Consider the following 15197-nt stretch of genomic DNA (forward strand, 5'->3'; position numbering starts at 1 on the left):
CCCAGCCCAACCTCCATCTGCACGCAGAAGAGATGATGATCAAGACGAGCTGCCTGATTACCGCTGTCCCAAATGTATGTACAAGGCACCAGACATGGACACACTGCAGATTCACGTCATGGACTGTATCCAGTGAGAGATGTTCAGGTGTTCTCTTGACACCTGAGTGAACCATAACAAAAAAATAAAAAAAACTAAATACCAGAAGAGAAAATCAATAACATGACAGAGACAAGAACACAAGACGTATCTAAGGACTTTGAACATTTAATCCTGCTGCAGATTGACTTGAAGTAGACAGATAGCAGATGTTTAGCAGATGTTTTTATCATGTGGCTATAGAGCAGCCACCATGTTTCTGTACACTAGTGTGTGTATCTCTTTACAAAAAAAGCTCATCTGTACTGCCTTTCTGTGACAGCATAGTGTAATGTACTGCACGTGTGAATGTTTGTGTCTGCTTTGTCTGCACACATCTGACAGTGACAATGTTTCCTTTATTCCTGTGGTATTTGTTTCTCTGGATGTACGCACTCTTGAGGATTCATGCCCGCCTGTATTAATATTGTGTTTTATCTGCCAAAGTGAATATGAAAAAAAAACAAAAAACCTTTGTACAGACTATTGTTATGGAAAGATTGAATGAAATAAAAGGTATGAATATGAATACTTTTTTTTCTTTTGGCAAGCACATACTGTGTGTGCTGCAGAAGACTTTGTGTACTTTCAAATTGCGTACATTTATGAGAAACTCTGCCAAAAGAAGGAAGAGTTGCAGGAGTAGCTGAATAAGGCACTATTCAAGATTTTATAAAAATAATAATTATATTATTATAACTAATAGAGATGTTTTATTTTCATTGCTTTTGGTCAATTTTGGATATTTAACTGTACACAAGATACTTTTTTTTTAAATAACTTAAAATATTAACTGTAATCTTTAGCAAATCACAAAATATCCATTTTATTCAATTTTTTATTTAGACCAAATAGTATAGAATTCCATTTTTATTATAATATTATTAGCACTGTCAATTAAAAATTCCAGTTGAATTATGATTCGCCGATTAATTGATCAAATGAAATCCTATTTAATTGCATACTAATATTTGCAAATAAAATCCTATCACTGCAGTAGTTCAAAATAGCAAACCAAGTGAAATTTATTTTGCTTTTGTGTTAACCAATTGGTGGCTGACTAAATAATTTTTTCCCCCACTGTATATATATATATATATATATGGATTGAATTTTTAATATTTTTGAATATGTAAATATCAAATATTTGTTACATTGCAATGATGCAACAATACATAATATTTACATTTAATAAAAAATCACCTTGTCTAGTTGGTTAAAAGTATTAATGATGGTATGTGGAAAATCATTACGCAGATTTGGCAATCAATCGCAATTAAAATGCATTTTAAAATATCTATATTCTTCCCGGACATTACAACTACTTTTGAAGTGTCTCCCCAACTTTTCAAATATTTTCTAGACCAGTGGTTCTTCATTCTTTTTTACTTCAAGGCCCCTCACTTTCCAACACTTTTTATTTGGTTTAATAGGAAAAAAATATTAATAGTAAATAATATTTGTATGTATTTTTTTTTTAGCATTTTGAGTGTGATTATTTAGCTGTAATAATAATATTAACATATATTAATAATTATATATTATTATGAATCACTTAAAATCTCTTGGAAGCTTGCTAAGGCCCCCTAGTGGCTCCAGGCCCCCTGCTTTCAGACCAGAGATCTCCAAAATTGGGCATGAACTCCAAAAGGGGGCAGAACCTCCAAAATGGGGCGGGGTCTCCTCGCGCAAAGACTTTCACCATTGGCTCTGGTTTCAGCCAATTGTTATTGACTTTTCAAAATAAAACTTTATAAATTAAACATTGTTTCTAGTTAATCTAAAATAAAATATGCTATATAAATAAATATGCCTATATAAATAAATATGCTCCGTGAGAGCAGAGCCCAAAGCTCGTGGCCAGTGGTTTTCGGACTGGAGTGTGAACATCTGTGCAAGCAGTCAGTTTCACTGGTTAAGGTTAGGGTCAGGTGTGGGGTAGGTTTAGGGGTTAGCATTTTTTGTAGCATAGAGTAGGAAATCAACACTGTGATTGACATGACCAATAAAATCTTTAGAATCAGCTGTGGGGCGGAGTTTGCACTGAACTGGATTAGGGGAATAAATTGCGCATGCGTGTCATGTGTCTGTCTGTCAGTGGGAGGAAGCCACGCCCTATTTTAGAGCTCTCAGCCTGTTTTGGAGCTCTCCAGGCAGCCTGATCTGGACGAGAGGCCCTCGCTGCTGGACGACAGAGCTGCAGTACCGGCGGCTTTCACCAGAGGCCGCTCTCGCTCTCATGCTCGTCATTCTTCCGCTGAGGGGACGTGTCTGTCTGTGGTTCATTGGGTCTTCTTCCTCAGGTCTGAGTGAGTTGAGGTGAATTCGGCTGCCCAGGGATCAATATGATGCGAGTTGTAACAGCTATTTTGGCTCTCTGTCTGAGCTTTTGTGCGGGTAATTTGCAATTTTCTTTCAATTAAAGTTCGATATGCAGTACCGTTCATTCACGGCTTTCGATCTCTTCGCCGATCGTCAGACAGGCTGACATCGAGATGTCTCAAGCTAACGTTGAATTGGTTCTGTTTTATCACAGTTATCTATTAACGACGTACACACCTTTATAGATCACTTTAATTACTTCAGCGACCAAACTTGAGCTGTAACATGTAAATGTTATTCGTAAGGATTGTAGTGTGACCGGTGTTTTCTCTCCTCAGCTGAGACTTGCACAGACCCAGTCATTTCTCCGTCTTCATACACGACGACAGACGCGCTCATCTCCTCCGAGACCGTCTTCATCGTCGAGTTAAGTCTGGCGTGCGCAAACGGAGCTCAGGTGAGTGGACTAGCGGTTCTTTACCTGTTTCGTATATGCACGTTTCATTGGTACAGAACTGACCAGACTTGTTTTTTTGTATTCAGAGTGTTGCCCTGTATGCAGATGTCAATGGCAAGCAGTTTCCTGTGACCAGAGGCCAAGATGTTGGCAAATACCAGGTAAGGTTACAGAGGATTTAAGGTCTTCTAACAAAGCCGTACTTGTAAGTTTCCTCTCTATGTGTAAGCAACTGCTTCATTTATTTATTTTTTGTCCAGGTCTCATGGAGTGTTCCTCATAAGCAGGCCAGCTCAGGCACATATCAGGTCAAATTCTTTGATGAGGAGTCTTACAGTACTTTAAGAAAGGTTGGTAAAAATAAGGAATGATTGGCATGATTCCTCCATAAATTAAAGTTCTGTCATCATCATTTGCTCACCCACATGTCATTCCAAACCTATATGACTTGCTTCTGTGGAGCATAAAATAAGATATTGTGAAGGATGTCCAATGAGCACCAATATAGTTTGGTAACCAGTATTCTTAAATATATATTACATTTTTTGTGTGTGTATTCTGCATAAGAAAGAAATGAGTACATATTTGGAATGACTTGTGGGTGAGTAAATAATGACAGCTTTAATTTTTGGGTAAATTATCCATTTAAAATACTTGATGAGCAATGGCGGAGCTAGAGTTTTACACATGGAGTGGCCAGGGCTAATTCAAGGGGGTCAATAGACCGTGACAGTAAGTCAGTGTATAACTCCAACCTGGCATAAAAAAGCTGATTACTTCACATTACCCCACATTAGCTATACATTCCTACCATAACTTCAAATGTTAGTCTATTGGAACTTATTTCTATCATCTGATTAACCAGCAGTTGGAGCAAAAGATCTAACATGAACTTATACAGAATTTTGTAAATGTTGTTCAGGAAACCTAAAACTTCAACTTGCTTCAAACAGGGCTGCCAACTTTTGAGTTCAGCCTGGAGTGAGAATTATTCAGGAATAATTAACAAGCTTGCGATCAAGTGTGTTATTTTTTTCTCAATTTTTCTAAATTAAACTATACAGGGAACCCTCTTGTTAAGGGTAAAAGTAATAATTGATTTGTATTCAAGTTCATATTAGACCATTTTTATAGAAACGTTGTATCTATGCGTTTTTATCAATTATAATAAAGAGTAATTATGAGTAAAAAAAAAGAAATGTAATTCTTGCAAAATTCTCCTCTCTATAGTCAATTTTTCTTTAGTTTATGGACACTGAATGGAGTTTTTGAGGTTATGTGACAATATTTTCAAACACCGTAACATTGAGTGATTACATGAGACACTATACATTCAGTAAATTGTAGTGTATCTTTCAACATGCTCTGGGATGTTCATTCATGTTTATTTCATGCTAATTAGAATGCACTCCTGCTTCCCTTGAACTGAGGCAAAGCAGGAGCGCACGTGAACAGTCACGCCACTAGAGCTCCAAAACTGAATTTATCGTTTGAAATTCTTAATAAAACAGAATTTGAATGCTGAGACTTTTTTCCTCTATTATCAAAAGTAACCTGCTCTGTCTTGTCTGTCAGCGCGTCTGTGTCCTCTTTGCTCTGTGATGTTTTTCACTCCATAAGAAAATGAATGTGTGGCGTGAGAGTTAGCAGAAGCTAGGTACACCGGACGAGATGAAGCACGATGTGGCACACCAGACGTGTTGCGTCCTTGAGTTCAAGGCTAAAATAAATGCTACTTTCAGTACGATTAGACAAAGAAAATGAAAGAGTAGTGTACTAAATTTTGGGGTGACCAATCAGATGTCAGGGGTGTCTAGTGCCACCCTAAACACCCCTCTAGCTCCACCACTGTTGATGAGAACTCTATATTCAATGGTGCTGATGAAAATGTTAATGCTTTCAGGCTCAGAGAAACAATGAAGATGTTGATGCCATCAAGCCTTTGTTCTCGGTCAATGTGGATCACAGGGTAGATATGCATACTAATCTTCATTGTCAACAATCACCTTATCTTTGTAATGATTAGGGCTAAGAAAAACCTATAAACTGATATTAACAAAAATATACGTCCACACAGCATTGTGTTGCTACTACTTGTTTCCTCTATGATTTTGTCTCTGTTTATTTATCAGTGTATTTATGAATTGCAGGGTGCATGGATTGGTCCCTGGGTGTCCACGGAGGTCTTGGCTGCTCTGATTGGCATTGCGGTCTACTACCTGGCCTACAGCACCAAAAGTGCAATCCAGGCTTGAGATTTTTCCACCACACTGTTCAAACTAATCTTGAGGCATTCCCTATTCTGACATTTAATATGCATATTTTAGTGCCATGGACACCTTGGCTAAAACATGAGACTGGTTTGTTGTAGAGCTTGAGTGAAAATATCAGTACGGACATTAATTATAACAGCCAAAGGTGGTATGTAATTTTTTTTTACAAACTCAAATTTAAGAAATAAATGTTTTCATTTGTGCTATTAATATTAAACCTCAGAAAGACAAAGACAATCACACTTTCAAGGTGATTATCTGTGACATAAAATCATAGTCCAGTTCTGTATTGTGAAATGTCCCAAATATCGATGAAATTCATTGACACTGGGAATAAACAACTTTTCTCTGAGTTTTCCTGACTCGTTTTTTGTGATAAAAAGCTTGTTTAATTAACCACCCCACCTCATTAACATTCTGACATCAGATATCTCACACACACACACACACACACACACACATATATATATATATATATATACATAATATATTGTTCGCAAATACATGTATTGTCATTATTTGCAGTAATTTATGTTTTTGAGGAAGCAAATGTAACCAGGACATAATTTGCTTCGAGTATATATGTGATTGTCAGTATATTTGCATGAATACAGCCGTCTGATGCACCTTTATTGCAGAACCACAATAGGCAGAGCTCAAGATGGCAGACTATGCGATGTTTACTTTTGAGGGGGTTTCAGTGTGACCAGTCAAATTCAAAACATCCTAGAGGTAGTTCATTTTTGTGCAAGATTAACTTTTTTTGAGTGTGAGTGTATTCTGGCAGTAATCTGTCTGTCAGCGATGAATTGTCTTAAGTAGTGTCATAAGGTGACTCTAAACTCCCCTCTGCAGGGTGAGATGGTTTAGTCCGCAAGCGCGCCGCGTCCACTAGTTTCTACGAGCAAGCGTGTCCTGTAGAAACGCCCTCTGCCTGTCAGCCGTTTATCCTGTGAAACGACTCGCCCTTCTGTTCCATTCCCGGTGTTTCACCATCTGACTGAGGAATAAATAAAATTCACTGTAGCCATGTCAGTTTCTGATCCTCCGTCAGTGGACTGTGGCGGAGCGGGAGGGTATGGAGCCTTTTACCCGGCGGGATACCAGGCGCTGAACCCGGAGGAGCACGGCCTAGACCGCGACTTCCGGCTCACGGCCTTTTCCGATATGAAAGGATGAGGGTGTAAAGTCCCGCAGGAGACTCTGCTCAAACTCCTGCAGGGACTAGAGCCTGACCGTCCGCCCGGAGAGGACGGCGGTTCGGGGACGGGTGTTGGAGACGAGACCGCTGAATTCGGGCAACTTGTTTCAGTTGCTCAGGGTCCTCGACTAGGTAAAGTATGTGCGGCGCGCTGACCTGTCACACCATCGCTAGCCAGCGCTGATCCGTGAACCTGTCGTTCTTTTGAGTCGGATCTTTTCCGTTGTTCAATCTGTTGAACCGCTTAAAAAATCACCAACTGAACTCAGAAATTGTGAGTTTGCTTTTACTGATAGTAGGTGCATTTGGAGTGAACCAAGCATTTGACTGATAGGGCGAAAATTAGATTACCTAAATAGCCACAAGCAACATTTATATGAATAAAACATCCTGGAAATATATCTTGGACTTGATTATATGATAGAATTTCCCAAAAAAGGCGAACACATTGGTTAATAGAAAAAAACATTAATAAGCAGTAAGATCTTAAAAAAATCACTGAATCGGTCTTGTGAACCGGTTCATGGGAACGAACTGTTCAAAAGAACCGAATCGCGGGAATGAGTTAGCCTTCCTTTCATTGCCAATCTGTGCATGTAGACAGGTCTGACTACAGATAGTTGATGGTTAACCAGCCGGTTATGCCGTAAAGTTGGCAAAATAGAAACTAGCCGTTTTGTTTTCTTGTATCAGTCCTTTAATATACCCTGATTAACCTTACTATATGACTATATTAATATATTAATGTATTATTATTATTATTATAGACGTTATTTAGCATGCTACATGTTGCCATCTATTTATGTATAACACAGAACTGCAAAGTACTGTTATTTTTATATTATTCAAAAGTCTCAATCTCAAAAATTACATAACATCTGTGTTACTAAACTGTTTGTTTAACCTTTGGCTTATCCTGTTAATTAAAAACTACTAGGAAGTAAAATGCAATCATTTGAAAGAGATGTGAACTATGGACCCAGGCTATAAGTTAATGCTTTCCCCTGCAAAATGGATCAAAAATAATCTTACAAAAATGCTTCTTACCATTGCCAACTGAGGGGTTTTATGAAGATTTAAGTGCATATATTATATGATTATTCAAAGCTTCTTTAAAAATACATGCACATTGTGCATGAAATCACAGAGGGTGTCTGTTCTTTCTTGGATTAAGGTATTGGAATGGACTCATGTGTGATCCCTCTGAGGCATGGAGGTCTTTCCCTGGTCCAAACCACAGATTTCTTCTATCCTTTAGTGGAGGATCCTTACATGATGGTGAGTGATCTCTATCAATATTTTGGAAATGTTAGCATGGAACTTGCAAATAAGTTTGAGACTCACATTCTTTTGTTTATAGGGACGAATTGCCTGTGCAAATGTTCTGAGTGATCTATACGCCATGGGCATCACAGAGTGTGACAACATGTTAATGCTTCTCAGCATCAGTCAGAAGATGAATGAGAAGGTTAGCTGGGATCGCTCTGCTTTCATTTTCTCAGTCGTATAATAAAAAAAAAAATTGTAACGTTTCATTTGGATATTTACTATATTGGTTTTTGCAAATTCAATATGCTGAGTGTGAAACGGTTAATTTTCTTTGTACTGTGCTGTTGTTCTCTCAGGAGAGAGATCAGGTGATGCCTTTAATGATGAAGGGCTTCCGTGATGCGGCAGAAGAGGCTGGGACTTCGGTAACCGGGGGACAAACAGTCATCAATCCCTGGATCATCGTCGGGGGCGTGGCCTCTGTGGTGTGCCAGCCCAATGATTTCATCATGTGAGTGCCTCTGTCTGCTCTCTCGTTAAATCAAAGGACTGTGTGTCTGTACACTTGGTTCTGAATGATCCAGTTTTTCACTTAATAGATATTTACTAGAATTATAACTGAATATTCATTGTGTGACACTTCACAGTTTTAATTTTGTAAATGCTCACATCTGTTTGTGTTTGCGTGCAGGCCTGATAGTGCTATACCTGGAGATGTGTTAGTTCTGACTAAACCTCTGGGAACTCAAGTAGCAGTGAATGCCCATCAATGGCTGGATATAGTGAGTACAGCTGTGTATTAGCCTCAAATATGACTGACATCTTTGGAATGATTGCTTTTGTTTCTCTTTTCCCCTTTTTGTGTAGAAGTTATGAAGAGATAACAACTTAGCATGATTGTATCACATCTCTGTAATCTCATCTCATTTCTTTCTATATCTTTTTTACCTCTATGCTTAATTTATTTAGCCTGAGAAATGGAACAAGATAAAGTTGGTGATATCCAGGGAGGAGGTGGAGCAAGCTTATCAAGAGGCTATGCTCAATATGGCCACACTCAATCGCACTGGTATGTCATTGCATAAGAATAAGCATGCATCTTAGCGTGGACTCATTTTAACTGTAGCACCAATATTCAGTACACACATAAATGGTGAGAAAAAGAAAAACCCCTTTAAGTATATTCACCACTGTTCAAAAGTTTGGGTTCAGTAAGATTATTTTAATAATTCATAATATGACTGTTTCTGCACTATTTTTTTAATCAATAAATGCAGCCTTGGTGAGCATGAGAGTTTTCAAAAACAAAAAATGCAGACTTTTGAACGGTTGAGTATAAGGTAAATTAAGCAGTTTAAGCGATTTTTAGCCAAATACAAGAGTTTTTATATTGTTTGCAAATGTTTTTATTCTCTCTCTCTCTCCAGCTGCTGCCTTAATGCACAAATTTAATGCACACGCTGCCACGGATGTCACAGGCTTTGGGATCATAGGTCATGCACAGAATCTCTCCCAGCAGCAGAAAAATGACGTTGCCTTTGTCATTCACAACCTTCCGATTATCTCCAAAATGGCCGCAATCAGCAAAGCTGGTGGCAACCTGTTTGGGCTTTTGCAGGGCACCTCTTCTGAAACATCAGGTGAGAGTCACAGCTTATTGCACAGGCACAATTTTTTTAAAGTGAACCAATAATTGTTATAACTTTGAAATTACACTGAAACCTGAAGCAACTTAACATAATCAGTTTTGGATAATTTCTTCATAAATAAAGATTGCTTTCACTTCAAATATTTTAACAAAAAGCGCTGCTCCTTCGTCGGTCTCCCTGCATCATCCCAACGGACAATCTTGAAGGCAAAGTGAAAAGAAATGTTCAAAATGAAGTTTTAATAGAGAAAGATTTGTATCTTTATTTTTTCATGTGTTATTATTAATAGAAATAAATTAACCATAAATTAAAGAAAAAAATGTACACTGCACAGCCTAATTATATTAAAATATAGTGGACTAACAATATCACTACTCACATTTGTTTGGTTACATTTTAATAAAAATAAATACAGATTATATTCAAGGTCTTCCACAGGTTTTGCGGTATTAACATTAATGATTAATCAATTATTCATTTATAACAATTTCTGAAAATGGACATTCCTGGGCAGTAGAGATTTCTACAAGCTCTCAGGTAGATAAAACTCTTTGTCCTGCCTCTCTCTCTCAGGTGGTCTGTTGATCTGCTTGCCGCGGGAACAGGCAGCCCGGTTTTGTGCTGAGATGAAATCCAGTCGTGTGGGTTTGTCGGGAGCAATGGGGCAGGACGGAGGGGCAGGCGATGGGCAACAGGCTTGGATCATTGGCATTGTGGAGAAGGGCAATCGTTGCGCCCGCATCATTGACAAACCTCGGATCATCGAGGTCCCGTACCGTGGCTCTGTGGTCAGCGCACAGGAGGGGAGCAACAATAATGCCAGTCCTCCTGAGGTGCAGCTGACATAACAACTCCACAGCGCCACGGAGGGTCTCTCAGTGATCATCATTCTTTATCCCTGTCCCTTAGTATGTACTCAGTGGGCTTGAAAGATTTGAATGTGTGTGGCCATAACAGACATGGTGTTTGTGTGAAGGACAGAGTATGTGTGGTAACTTCTGCTGTCCATTTCCTCCCCCTGTTCAACCAAAGGGTTGAGAGCAACAGACCAAAAATTTTTTAATTTACCTGGTGGGAGAGGGAATGGACAACAAGCAAACATATTTTCATCTCTCGTTCTCCAATTCATTCTTTCATACACACACACCTCCACTTTGTTTCCCTTTTTTCCAGATTGAGCTGTTTTTCAATGTCTACCAGCTGTTGGTATGAAAGATAGTACACCCAAACATGAAAAAGCCAAGTTATTTACCCTCATGTTGCTAAAAACCTGTATGCTGCTATATGTTCATTTTTTACATTTTCGTGGAACACAGGCTACAGTTTTCTGTACAACCGATCATAGTGACCATGTCTTATCAAAAAATGTCACAAAAGTGGTCCTTTTGAAGCCAGACCCTGCAAAAAGTGGTTTGTCTACTGGTTTTTATTTTCAAGCACACATATCTAAATGTTCTTAAATCAAGAAACCTTTACATGAGAAGCAAAATGACATCTTGTTTCTAAAAAATGTATCGAAATTAGTTGAGTTCATGCTTAATTCAAGGGGAAATCAAGTTTATTCATACCCTATTGACAATTTTTTCTTTTGAAAAGAGAAAAGTATTTTTCTTACTATGATTTTTCTTACCACAGATATTTTCTTGTTTTAAGTTTAAACTCACTTTTTTTCCCCTCCAGAAAACAGACCAAAAAAAAAATATTTATGCTTAAGGAAATGTTGAATGTATAGATATTCGTGTTGGAATAAAAAACAACAACTGAGTAACAAAGTCACATTTTGCTGTCAGCAAACAAAACTTGAGTAGCAGATCACTGAGTAAGTGGGTAATTATGGTTATATGGAAAAGTGCTCAAAATTCTCATTTCATGTTCCTCTGAAAAAATAACAACATACGGGTTTAAAATAACATGAGGTTGAGTAAATAATGAAATAAAATTTACATTATTGGGTGAAAGATTCCTTTCTCTAGAAAACGTTTGACCAAAAACATTTTTGGGGACATTTTTCCAGTTTAAACCTTATCCGGAGCTCAATTCTTTCTGCTTTATGAGGTGCCGCTTTGAGACCTCACACTAAAATAAAGCCAGGCTTACTAAGAAAACATTCCAATGAGTTCCTGATCAGTCAAACGCTTTGAACAGCAATGATCCTAAAATGACAATCAGAAGTGTTTTCTTTTAAGCCATTTGACTAATGTGTCAAAGCTGGAGACACTGTCACGCCAATGCATCCTGGGGCCTGAATAATCTTAATTGTTGGTTTAATCAAGATATTTAATGGTACAATCAATATTTATTTGGTGTCAGATTTAAATGCAATTATCCAAATTTCAAATGTTTTTCATGTGTTGTTGATCTTGTACGGTCCACATAATAGTCTTAATAGGACATCCTTGTAACATTGACATATGCCTGGTAAAATGAGGTTAATGTTCTCTCTTGTGGTTCGGTTTCCTGACTAGAGTGACCTTCTGCTGGTTAGATTAGGTTAGACTGGTTCTTGATTCATTAGAATATGGACAACATGTGTCATGGGTTTAGGGACAGCAGTTAATTCTGAATGATTGTGTTGAGAGTAATGGATGATGTGCATCGTAAGCTCTTATTCCTTCTCTCATTCAGTCTGTGACTTTGAGCAGAAGATAAGGTCGTCTGGTTCTCCCCCTTGTATCTGAGAAAGGGTTGAGCAGCTTTCTCTGGTCCAGCGGGTGAGCCCAGAATGCCTGTTGTGCCAGCTGAATGGCTGGGACAGTACAGCAGTGTCCACAGTCCTCTTTATGACACCTCTCTCTTTAACCCCAGCTCATGGGACGGGTGAGGTTGATGTTAGATAGGAAGGGATAGGCTGATCTGCCATGGTCATTCACTTGCCACTGGTTTTGTCATTGCCGTTTTCATCCATTAAACATTGCAACTCAATAAAGCTGTAATTTCTCTAAACTGACTCTTTGATTACTCTTTGAAGCTTTCTTGAAGATTGTTTCGTGGTCTCTGTCGTTGAGAGTCTAGATGTGGTGCACATGGTTCACCACAATGTGTCAGCAGAGTGCAACATTGTAAGATGGAAGCGGCCAACAGATTCTTTGCTATGTTCTCTTTATGTGTTGGCTTGTCTCAGCATCATGCTGCTTCAGTTTACTTTTTTTTTAAACCTCAGATGCAATAAATGACAGCTAAATTGAGTATTTGATAAACAATGCATTTTTTGAGTGTATGGCAATTGTTTTTTCAGCAAAGGGAAAACTGAAAAGAAAAGAAAAAAAAAACGAATGAACAGAGGTCATAAATGTGCATGATCAGAAACAGATTTCTTTTCATCTTCTGCCAATGAACGGATGTAGGCTGAAGCATTTATGAATTCGTATAAAATCTGAGATAATATGAAGGAAGATTTTTTACTTTTCTTTTTGGAAAGTTAACTTGCATAATATATTAAATTGCATTTTCTGTAGGTTTACTCAGAGAAAAGTTTAGTGCTGGAGAATGCGTTTGTGTTTGTCACCTCATGCACTCCAGCTCAGAAAACCTTCTGGATCTCGATGTCTCCAAATATCTAGACAGATTTATGTATCCATAAAATAGTAGAAAAAGTCTTCATTTTCCCTTTATCATCTCTCTCTCAGAATAAGACGACTATTCCAATGCTCAAGTATGTGTATCAGCGCAATATGAGAATATATAGGAATTTGTGAAGGCGGAATTCTTCCATCTCTACGCCATCCTTGTTTTCACCTTTAGGTTTTGTCCTTTTTTGTTCTCTTTTTCCACTCTCCTTGCTTGAATCTGCAATTAGACCATTATAAATCATCATCTGTCATTTTTATTGACCTAAATCATTTTGTTTACCAGTTCTTCTTCTGCTATCATCTGGTTTGTTTTTGCTAGCAGAGGAAGAGATTCATAATTACTCACTGTGCATATTTAGTTTTTCCTTCTCACAGTCTGCAACCCCCATTTTCTCTTTCATAATGTCCTTTTTGGTGCAGAGTCTGATCTCAGCGAGGAAATAGTTTAACAGCTTGGGATTCCACTCATTTTCTGTTCACAAACCTTGACACCTGTTCTCCTGTTCAGCAGAACCCTTGGAGGACCAGTTGTTACACTGTGTACTAATGCTCCCTGTACAGCAGAGTCTTGTGTGTTTGTGCATTAAATAGCACATAAGGGTCATTGTCATCACTGATTGTTACATATTTATGTGTTGATTAGGGCTGGTATATCGATTTTGAAAATTCCCCTGCTGTCAAATCTAAGCCGACGGTGCTAAATCATCAATAAATCATTTTGACCAAAGTTGAGTTAACAATCTGTAATAAATGCAATTTAAAAAAGTAAATAAAAACACATGTTTAAAATTGACAAAGTTGAAACTATGAGATATAGTCAACATGTTTAATTATGACTTTTTAATGTCATAATTATGACCTTTTTATCTCACAATTCTGACTTAGTATCTCATAATTCCGTCTTTTTTATCTCATAGTTATGATTTACCATGATAATGAGCTGGTTCTCATGAATAGTTCAAAAACTCAAGTTATCATTTCAGTCTGAAATGCTGAGCTGTATAATTTGTCAGGAGAAAGATTCTTTATGTTAGCAAAGTTTACTTTACAACAACTATGCAAATGAATCAGAATCAATCAAAATGTGTACTCGGCCATAGATATAGAGATTTAATTGCGTGACCTGACAATCTGTTGCACGAATAGTAACAATATGTCGTATGAGTTTGAGTAAAGTTGGATAACAGATGATGGTTTGAGAGTTCTGTATGGAGAGCATGAGCCCCAAAGATGGAACACAACAACTGCCTCTGATGTAATTGCATTTGTGCAGTCAATCTCCAAAAATACCCTTTGCAGTCGTTCTCAATTTCTAGACATGAAGACTGAGTGGTGTAACAGTCGAAAAGATCACCCGTCTTGTTGAGAAGGGAAAGTGAGATAGCAGGCTGCTATATATTAACTTAAGAAATTAACGGTATTCAGTAAGGATGCATTAAATTGATCAAAAGTGACAGTAAAGACATTTATAATATTACAGAAGATTTTTTATATTTCACATAAATGCTGTTCCTTTCAACTTTCTATAAATCAAAAAAATCCTGAAAAAATGAATGGTTTCAAAACAATATATATATATATATAGAGAGAGAGAGAGCAGCCCAACTGTTTTTACTGTATTTTTGATCAAATAAATGCAGCTTTTGATGAGCATAAGATACTTCTTTTAAAAAAACATTTTTAAAGCTTACCAACACCAAACATTTGAAAATGTTTGTGTTATATAATTATTACACTGTATGCACCTCTTCACAGTATTCAGTAAGTAGCAAGCTATTATTCCATTCCGGACATATCCAGTCATCCATTTCACTCTGTTCACTCTTAGTATCCCATGTGGCTCTTTAAGAGTAGACACCACAGGCTTGAATAACCAGTTAACAGGGTTTAACACGCATGTAAGAATGTGGTGTGCATTACAGTCTATCTTTTCTTTCTAAGTGTCCTCTGATGGTGATGATCACTTCATCTTTGTATTGGGTCCTGCAGTAGCACTCAAACTGAGATTTTAGATTAAGAGGAACCACAGTATACACATCTTCTAGTACTCTTATGCCAGCAATGTCAAATGGAATTAAACTTACATTTTCCCTTAAAACACAGAAGCATCTCCTTATACAGTCCAGCTGCAGTGTGGTTTTCTTGTTTGAGATGCAGAGATGAAAAAAAGGACTGTCATGTTTTTGGTTTGATATAAAGATAATGGGAGGTTTCTTTGCATAAAGGAAAGAGACAGGTACATGCGGCCACCTCTTTTGAACCCAGACACGGCACCCGTCTGCCTGTCATCTCCTGTGAGATAAAGCACGCCATTCAGCA

At 37.7% G+C, this 15197-nt stretch overlaps 1 protein-coding gene and 1 pseudogene across 1 annotated transcript; both read left to right on the forward strand.

Annotated features, from left to right (window-relative positions):
- Positions 1-2380: 2380 nt before the first annotated feature.
- LOC107562474 (translocon-associated protein subunit delta-like) lies at positions 2381-5542 on the forward strand. Its single transcript, XM_016247112.1, has 6 exons — positions 2381-2535; positions 2799-2917; positions 3004-3078; positions 3178-3267; positions 4821-4886; positions 5068-5542. The coding sequence occupies exons 1-6, from the start codon at positions 2484-2486 to the stop codon at positions 5170-5172; spliced, it is 507 nt and encodes a 168-aa protein (XP_016102598.1). The 5' UTR covers positions 2381-2483; the 3' UTR covers positions 5173-5542.
- A 449-nt stretch (positions 5543-5991) lies between these two features.
- On the forward strand, positions 5992-11839 carry LOC107562473 (selenide, water dikinase 1-like; annotated as a pseudogene).
- Positions 11840-15197: the final 3358 nt, after the last annotated feature.

Source organism: Sinocyclocheilus grahami, unplaced genomic scaffold (assembly GCF_001515645.1).
Source record: "Sinocyclocheilus grahami isolate Dianchi unplaced genomic scaffold, SAMN03320097.WGS_v1.1 scaffold824.1, whole genome shotgun sequence".
NCBI lineage: Eukaryota > Metazoa > Chordata > Actinopteri > Cypriniformes > Cyprinidae > Sinocyclocheilus > Sinocyclocheilus grahami.